Raw genomic sequence first — 9,536 nt, 5'->3', positions numbered from 1 at the left:
TTAATTTATTTATATTTGGTGGTGGAAGGTAAGTTATTATTATTTTTTTTGGCATAGTTGTCTTCTTATATATATACATAAAAGTTTTAATTTTATTTTTTAGACGATCTGGTATTTATGTTCTATTTATTTATTTATTTTCCAGATCGGACGGTTAGCATTTAATTTGGTCATTTAATATTTCTTTTGAAGACCAGATTTAATCTAAAGTTTCATATTTTCTTCTCTTCCGTTCTTCTCTCCCGTTCTTCTCTGTCTCTCCTATTGACAAAACGCCGGATCGTTCTCACTCCCCCCCGGACACCTCCTCGCCGAATTGCCATCGCCGTTTACTTCTTCTCCGAAAATTGCGTCTTCGCCGAACAATCGAGCTACATCTCCCGTTCTTCTCTCTGTCATTGACAAAATGTTGTCGTAGATTCACAGATCCGGCGTCATCGATTGCCTTCGTGCCAACAGGTCTCTCTCAAACATTATTATGCCATCTATTGGTACTTTTTTTTTTTTGTCAATGGTTTAAGTTTTGTTTTCCATGATGGATTTGACATTCGTATGAGCCCGTGGCTTGTGAGTGATGGTTTAAGCCATTTTCTCAAAATTTTCTAAATCTGTAATTTTTTTTTTGGGTTCAACTCTGCTCCCAGTAGTGGCTTTCCCCCGAGATCAGAGCTTACGACGATCTTCTATGCGAAGATTCGGTGTTATTGTATTATTACATCAGTTGTATCGTTGCAAATTTGGATTTTTGTGAAGGTTGTGATTAGTTGCTGTATGCATTTGATCTGATTTGGAATTTCTGATTTCGTATAAATCATTAGATTGTGGACTTCGAATCTGGGCTCTGGTTTAATTCGAAAGATCCGGTTCCATGCAACCATTTCCATTTCATATGTAGTGATGATGATGCCCCTGTGTGCGTGTGCGTGTTAATTGTGCTATTTACTATTCTTTGTGTAACAATTGGGTTGTACATGGTTGTGCTTCTTATTGTAATGTTTATGTGGTTAACAACATATTTCATTCTTTTAGGTGCTCGATACAAATACAGTTTCCTTTGCTGCCTTTTCAGCTGGTCTTTGTTGGTTCTCATTTCTGAATAAGTCAAGATGGTAAGGGTTCTTACTAATATATATATTTTTTTATCTTTATTTATTTATTTCAGTTTTTGAGTGCCGGTCTCAATTGAGTTACAGGGTTTGGAATTAATATCACGCCATAATTCAGCAATTGGAATGAGTAGAATGTATTTTATTTTTTCATTTTTTCAGTGCTTTTCTCAATTGAGTTATGGGGTTTGGAATTAATGTCATACCATAATTCAGCAATTGGAATGAGTACTCTTTTTGCAACATATTGCATTGCTGCGGCCTGCATAGAGCGTTGCATTCCTAGTAGCTCATTTTCTTGAATGGTTGACATTTATTATTGCCTAATATTGCATTCCACTATAATGTCACCCTCAGAATTGTAATGTCAATAAATGTATGTGTTGCCATAAAATAATGCATGAACCTTATTATGATTGGTGGGTTGTTAAAACTATAGGAGATTATGTGATCTGTGTATAAAAAAAAAGATGATTTTTTTTTTTGGAGATAAATTGACAAGGATACTTCAATTTTTTTGATTAGTGATTGAAATTCATTAAAAGTGAAAGAGTGCAACCAAGTATATAGGAAGTATGCAAGAGAAATATGAAGACAATCATTGGCAAATTGTTCAGCGGTGAAGGGTTTTTATGAAGAATACCTTTAGTTCCATCTCCATTCTCTCACAATCTTCAAAACTACAATCATTTTTTTCTTCTAGATATACTACATTTAGCATTATGTGATCATCTTCCACACTGCTACACTTTGAAAGGTCTCACACTGCCCCATATTACCTCTAAGTAGTTTGTTTAGTTGTGCTACTTCTAGGCCCCTATATGAACTCCGGAGAAGCTCCTGAAATAAAACATGTAAAATTATATAACTATGGGATAATCAATTATGACTACTGTGCACATATGCATGGAGGTGCTCTTCTTATCTACACCAGACATGTACATATATAAGAATCTGAAACCAATTTACTACAGTTCTAACATTTTGAACTCACTCTATACATCTGTACCAATATGGAGAGGATAGTCTAAAGCTTTGTACTATGGTTCTCTATAGTTTGTCTCCTTTAAGCATTCTCTAAAACTTTTTATTCAAGATTCAACCTAGTTTGGTTCTGGTTTAATTCGTTTTTGGCACATATTACTTATTTTTGCTGTTCCTTTATTTGTAGTATACATTCGAACAAAATTGTTTCTTAACTACATTGATTTGCGATATAGGTTGTTCTTGCCGCTTCTATTGTAAGCAAGTCTGGTAAAGGTGAGTTCTTTGCTTGTCAGTTGCAGTTTTTCCTTGAGTTGAGTTATCGAAAAATCTTTAATTTCCTTCTTGTTGATCTCAATAACTATCCACCTTGATGGGTAGTTTTTTTTTTTTTTTTATGATGTATCTCACGAATTATTATTGCTATTTTTTTTATCTCAATTTTTTTTTTGAGAAATATTTCGAGGCTTGGAAAATTGCATGTTTCCTATATTGTCATTTGAATTCAAAATCATGCAATTCTTTTTGATCATGATTCTATTCAACATTAGTATGGACTTGACATCTCTATGTTCAAATTCCATAAATGTGAGTTTGAATGGTACATTAATTCTTTGCTGATGTTCACTTTCTTAAATGTGTTATTTCTAGAGCAGGATCTGCCATTGATTACCTTGCTCTGTTTTAGTTTTTCATTTGTTAGTCACTATATGGAGTACGATGACATCATTGAGTTGTTTCTGTTGACATTTTGTATTTTTTGTTTGGTTGCAGTGCTTGTTTCGAGGCAGTTTGTGGATATGACTCGTATAAGAATTGAAGGTCTTCTTGCAGCTTTTCCCAAGTTGGTAGGAACTGGGAAGCAGCACACATATGTTGAGACAGAGAATGTGCGCTATGTTTACCAGCCAATAGAAGCTCTGTACTTGCTACTTGTGACAAACAAACAAAGCAACATCCTTGAAGATTTGGAGACTTTGAGGCTGCTCTCTAAGCTTGTATCCTTTTCTTGGTGGTCGATTGTTCTATTTCATGGCCTGAAGTTAAGTTTCCCTTGATTTCTTTGATTGACTAAGTTTGGATATATGTTAGGTTGTTGCTATAACTTAAATATTACTTGTGTGGATCTGGGTCCTACTTTTTTGATCTTTTTGTGCCCCATATGCTTATGCCTTATCTCCTTTTCATCTCCTGAAGCTTTCTTAGTGCATACTAGATTTTGTTTTGTTTTGTTTTTCTTGTTTCTTTTTCAGTTTAGGAACCTTCATTTTCGTAATTATTTGCCAAGAGATTTGTTTTATACAGAAAGGTTTACTAGTTGTTAGGGCTTGGTAGAAGAGATGGGCGTGGAATAAATTACAGGTAAAGCCATTATCGGTTCTAATCACCAAAGCATTTTACTTATCAAAAAAAAAAAAAAAAAATTACAGGTTTTCTTCTCTACTTTTTGTAGGTTTAATTGAACAATTTAAGGTCTGGTTATTTGAATTTAGATTAGAGAAAGAGACAAAAAGAAAAACGAAAGAAATGAAAGCCTGATCAATTGTGCCTAGCAATCATGCTGGAGAGGAGTTAATCACACGCTCTTGAAAGAGCTTTGAAGCTGCTGAAAATTCTCTGAATATCTCTCTTAAGCTGACAGACTACATAGACTTTGTATAGTCGTTTGGCACTTCTTATTCTTGAACCCCCCAATTTAGAGACAGGATCTAGGCAGATTGACTAGTTTTGATTACTAAAGGCCTGAAATAAGGATCCAATGAAACAACTTGTCTTACTTAAAATAAACCTCATGGATGGCCTAGGACAGATTCAGAAGCTGACTATGTCTGCTAATTTGGTGAGCTAAGTATAGGGAAAACTATGATTTAAGGCTCTAATACGTAAGACAACATGACTAAAGGTTTATAACTGGTTTTGGGATTACCTCAGGTGAATATTTGGTGACTGTCTCTTTCCCTGATATACTTTGTGTATTAGGGTTGCGTCCCTCTGCTCTCTTTGATGTAAATTCATTGCTTATAAAAAAAAAAAAATCAGCTAGACTTGATCTTTAAGTGGGCCTGCCGACCATCATTCTCAGATTTATTTGCTCTCTGAAGCTCTTTTTTTTTGAACCTCTTGTATTCTTCATCATTTCCCATTTTTACAATTTCAGAAGTTTCTGAGGCATGTGAGGTTTTTTACGATATTTATGTCAAAGATGTCCTTAAAAAATATACACGTTGAACATGTCAAATAGAGGCATCGAGTTTGTTCCTTAAATATTTCTAGGTACCTGAATATGCCTATTCTCTAGATGAAGAGGGAATTTGCAAGACAGCTTTTGAGCTGATTTTTGCTTTTGATGAAGTCATCTCCCTTGGGCACAAGGAAAATGTAACTGTTGCACAGGTTAAACAGTATTGTGAGATGGAGAGTCATGAAGAGAAATTGCACAAGCTGGTATTGCAGAGCAAGATCAATGAAACCAAGGATATTATGAAGCGCAAAGCTAGTGAGATTGACAAAAGCAAGGTATCCTTAAAGGACCTGCAATGCTTCTGTATATATTTTCTGCCTATTTTCCCAGTCATCAGCCATCCCTTATAAAATTTATTGTTACATATTCTGCAGATTGAAAGGGGGAGAGGGGATAAAGGAGGGTTTATTTCTTTACAGTCAATGGGCTCTGGAAGAATTGAGAGTAGCTTTGGTGATATGAACATATCTAGTGGTGGCGGAGGTGGTTTTGGAAGTGGTTCCGGCTTTGGATTGAGCACTGATATTGAATCCTTTTCTACCAAGTCCAAAGGTTTGTGCCTGTTTGTCCAGATGAATATTCTACATGGGCACTTTCATTCTTGATGAGTTGTGGATAATGTTGATATTTGGCACATGTTTTAGATTCATGAGAATCTTCTGTTTATACATTTTAATAATTAGCTCTTGTACATTATTCATAAACATGTGAGATATGTGTTGTCAACTTCTAGAAACAGATGTTAGAATATCATTTAAATACATTGCAATGCATTGTGTTTAAGGTTTACACTGGTTGCCTCTTTGCGGAACACAGGTCTCTCTTCTCTAAAATTATTTTTTCATGCTGGATATATGTTTACCGCTCGAAACCCTTATGATACTGTATGCCTCGTCCTTAGGTCGTCCACCTTCATCTGCCACTGCTCCTCCAAAAGGTCTTGGCATGCAGCTTGGTAAATCTCAAAAGACAAACCAGTTCATAGAATCCTTGAAGGCAGAAGGGGAAGTAATTCTTGAGGACGTGCAGCCAAAGACAGGCCAGTCCAGATCAGCTGCTCCACCACTAACTGATCCCATCACTTTGACTGTTGAGGAGAAACTCAATGTGACACTGAAACGAGATGGTGGAGTTAGTAACTTTGATGTTCAAGGAACATTGTCACTTCAAATTCTTAATGAAGAAGATGGGCATATCCAAGTTCAGGTACTCTCTCTCTCTCTCTCTGCGCGCTTGTGCATAGTTAGTCAACAAGTGAGACATAACATAGGAAATATTTAATTGAAATAGGAGATAAACGGTAAAGTCAAAGTTCGAATTCAGGATCTCTGCTTTGATACCATATTAAGTCACCAGTTGTCACAAAAACTTATACTTATAAGAAATGATAAATTTAATTATCTAATTATTACTCTAACAAAGATTGAAGATAGACTAATATAGGTTAAAATCACTGCTAAAGGGCTGGTCTTCTTAGTTTTCTGAGCCAGGCAGCTAGGGAAAAGGATGAAAATAGCTTTGCTGAAAATTTATATGAAATCGGAATAATAATCAATTACAACCTTTAAACTCACTTTGATAGAAAGGAACCCTACTTAAATTATATCCTAAGCCTTGAAAATAATAAAATCTCACCCTATGAAAATAGTCTAAATAAAAGGACTCAAAAAAGAGATCAAAATAAAAGCCTGACTTGGTGGGGGATGGAGCGAGGATTAGCTTTTGGCATGACTTGTGGTGTGGAGATTCGGTTCTCAAGGTAGCCTTTCCAGTTTTATATGGAATTGCTCGTGAGAAGAATGCTTCAGTTGCGGCTAATATGGAGATGTTGGGAGGTTCAAATTAGTGGAATGTGAGTTTCAATAGAGAGGCACATGATTGAGAGTTGGAAGTCTTTGCATCCTTTCTTCAGGTGTTGCATTCAGTCAGAGTAAGACAAGGGTGTGAAGATAGATTGTGGTGGACTTCTTCCAAAAGAGGTCTTTTCAAGGTTAAGGCCCTCTTTCTTGCTTTGGCTGGCAATGAGGGTAGAAGTTTCCCTTGGAAGAGTGTGTGGAGGACGCAGACTCCTCCGAGAGCGGCTTTTTTTGTTTGGTTAGCGGCTCTAGGCAAAATTCTAACTTTGGATAATCTCAGGAAGCGTCACGTCATTGTGATAAACATGTGTTGCATGTGCAAGAGGAGTGAGGAGATGGTGGATCATCTTCTTTTTCATTGTGAAGTTGCTTCTGCTTTGTGGTACGCCATCTTTTGTCGCTTTGGGATGGCCTGGGTGATGCCAAGACAAGTTTTTGATCTTTTAGCCTGTTGGTGGTCTTCTGGGAGGTGGAGGAGTGTTGTGGTGTGGAAGATGGTGCCTACGTGTCTGTTTTGGTGTTTATGGCAGGAAAGAAATAATAGGTGCTTTAAGGACTTGGAGAGGTCTTTGGATGACATTTTATCCTCTTGTTTTCACACTTTGTGTCATTGGACTGTGGCACATCTGTATCTGTTGTCGATTAGTTATGATGATTTCTTTACTCGCTTTTCTTTTTCTAGTTAGGTGATCCTTTGTATATTCCCTGTGTACCTAGGGATACCTTACGCTTTTAATAAGACTGGTTATTATTTATCAAAAAAAAAAAAAAAAAAAAAAAAGCCTTGAAACAAAAGCTGCCAAAGTGTTGTGGTACAGTATTATGAACAATACAGCTCCAGTGAGGTGAGCAGTATCCCCACTTTTTTTCAATAATTTTATAATCCTAGTTGAATCAATTCTCTAGTTGCATTTTTTTTCCTAATGTTTATTTTGAAATTTTGTCTCCGCTTAACGTATATTTCTGGCTGCCCATGCGGCGACAGTTTTTGTGCTTTTGCTTCACTGCAATTATGACAAATTGTGACTTATTTTTCAGATTGAAACCGGTGGGAATCCAGGTATCCTTTTCAAGACGCACCCTAATATGAACAAAGAGTTATTTTCCAACGAGAATATTCTAGGCCTTAAGGACCCAAATAGGCCTTTCCCAACCGGTCAGGGTGGTGATGCAACAGGTGTTGGTCTGTTGAAGTGGAGAATGCAAAGTACAGATGAGTCAGTGGTGCCATTGACAAGTGGGTTAAAATCTTACACTTCCCATCTTTCATCTTCCTTGTATACAATTTATGTTCTGTGCTCTTAACTTTTACATGAATTAATTTATGTTTCAGTCAACTGCTGGCCCTCTGTTTCTGGAAATGAAACTTATGTCAGCATTGAATATGAAGCTTCATCAATGTTTGATCTACGGAATGTTGTGATCTCAGTACCTCTTCCAGCTCTTCGAGAGGCACCAAATGTTAGGCAGATTGATGGAGAATGGAGGTGCGAGATTCAATTTTATGTCGTGTTCTTTTATTTTAACATCTAATTTATCAATAACTATTTAGGAATGCCATAACTGGCTATATTATGAAGTATTTGAATCAAGGTTTTCAACGCCTTCGGGTATATGCGTCAATCAAAGTTACAATTACACGAGACACTGATAGTTTGCACAAGATTTTCACCATTTATAGTTATTGAAGAAGAGACTTGATTAAGATGGTAGTGTCCAAAAAATAGAAGGTGCCAAAGTCATACTTTGTGACTGCAAATTTGAGAAAAGATTTGAATTAGCATATTGTTTGAAAAGTTAACGTGGTTTAAACATTTACTTTTGTCTGTTATTATTGTTACCTTTTGCACCGCTTTTGACTTCAGGTATGACTCGAGGAATTCTGTGTTGGAGTGGTCCATTCTTCTTATTGATAACTCAAACCGAAGGTTTGTTGTAAACCCTGGACTCTTTGGTCTTCAAAACTTGCAGTGCTACATTTTCATTTTTAATACCAGTGCTTACAAATTTCTTGTGTTTCACTATTGAATCCTTGGCAGTGGATCCATGGAGTTTGTTGTTCCTCCAACAGATTCATCTATATTCTTCCCGATTTCTGTGCGGTTCTCAGCCACTAACACATTCAGTGATCTAAAGGTTTGCTCTTCTTCCTTCGTGTTTGACAATTGTAACAGGCTATTTTTCTGATACCGTGAGAGGTACTTTTTTGGTTTCTACTTCACTTGCAGGTTATAAATGTGATACCTCTGAAGGGCGGAGTCCCGCCGAAGCATGCCCAGAGAACACAGTTAATCACAGAGAATTACCAAGTGGTGTGAGTGGTGAGTGGGTTAAAATTTTGATGTTATACCTTTTCTACTCTATAAGAAGTGAGATCGATGGACTTATTATATCCACTTGTATGAACCTTATATGTAGGAGATACTTCTTGCAATAACTGCATTTGCCCCACTTGGCAACCCATATTTCTGCTTGTCTTTGGATTCTTGTACATCAGGCTGGATTCTAGCAATCGCATTTCTGTTGTGATTTCAGCCTAAGGATCTCTGTAGAGCTTGGATTTTACTTGTGATTTTTCTCATTTTGGGATTTTGTATGTCTAGCCTGGCCCATATGCTGCCAGTACAATTGAACCAACTTAAAATCCAAAGAGATTTGTTTTGTTTATTTTAGTGTACACATTATGTATGTTTACTAATTAGAGGGGGAAAAAAAATGGAAAGAGAGAGCTGATTCTGCAGAACTATGGAAAATGCTATTTCTTAAGTATAAATACGAGTTATGCAAGAATAAAAGAATACAACTATGTAACAATAAATTATGCACAAGGGTTAAGTGAAAAGGCAAGTTGTTTTCAATGTCTATTTTGGTGTCCAATGTGCTCCCAGAAACACCCAATTTGAAATCCAATATTCTTCCCCATTGTAGTGGTGTTTGGTAAATGAGTTGGCCTAGATACTATAGTTGATGTAGATTGATGTGAAAAAAAAAAGAAGTAAGAATGTTTTGTATAAAAAAGTGAAAAAGTGGTATGGAAAAGTAAAAAAGTTTTGTTTTGTAGTGATTTTTTTTATTTGAATAATAATAAAAAGTGAATTATGTGATATAAAAAGTGAAAATGTTTTGATGTTGATTTTTTTGGGAAATGGTGATGAACAGTGTCTAAGTCAACTCTAACCCTTTTACCAAACAAAGCCGTAGACAAGTGTAATCATTTTGTTGTTGGACACTGCCCAAAAGCAAGCTATTTTTCTTATTATTATTATTATTATTATTATTATTTCAACAATTGAATGGTTCTCATGCAGTTTAAGAGGGAAGTACCGTAAGGTTGACACTTTTTGACAC

The 9,536-nt window shown here is 36.1% G+C and overlaps 1 protein-coding gene across 1 annotated transcript; it reads left to right on the top strand.

The window, feature by feature from the left end:
- The first annotated feature begins 208 nt into the window (after window positions 1–208).
- On the top strand, window positions 209–8,855 carry LOC132186739 (coatomer subunit delta-like). The gene is made up of 13 exons (XM_059600765.1): window positions 209–459; window positions 1,030–1,109; window positions 2,327–2,366; window positions 2,865–3,088; window positions 4,365–4,607; window positions 4,707–4,884; window positions 5,234–5,538; window positions 7,227–7,425; window positions 7,522–7,675; window positions 8,054–8,116; window positions 8,228–8,324; window positions 8,417–8,509; window positions 8,607–8,855. Exons 2-12 carry the CDS (start codon window positions 1,107–1,109, stop codon window positions 8,504–8,506), a joined length of 1,596 nt encoding a protein of 531 aa, XP_059456748.1. The 5' UTR covers window positions 209–459; window positions 1,030–1,106; the 3' UTR covers window positions 8,507–8,509; window positions 8,607–8,855.
- The last annotated feature ends 681 nt before the right edge of the window (window positions 8,856–9,536 follow it).

This window comes from Corylus avellana, chromosome ca7, assembly GCF_901000735.1.
Source record: "Corylus avellana chromosome ca7, CavTom2PMs-1.0".
Taxonomy (NCBI): Eukaryota; Viridiplantae; Streptophyta; class Magnoliopsida; order Fagales; family Betulaceae; genus Corylus; species Corylus avellana.
The sequence above is the reverse complement of the archived record's forward strand: the minus strand, read 5'-3'. Positions and strand labels throughout refer to the sequence as shown.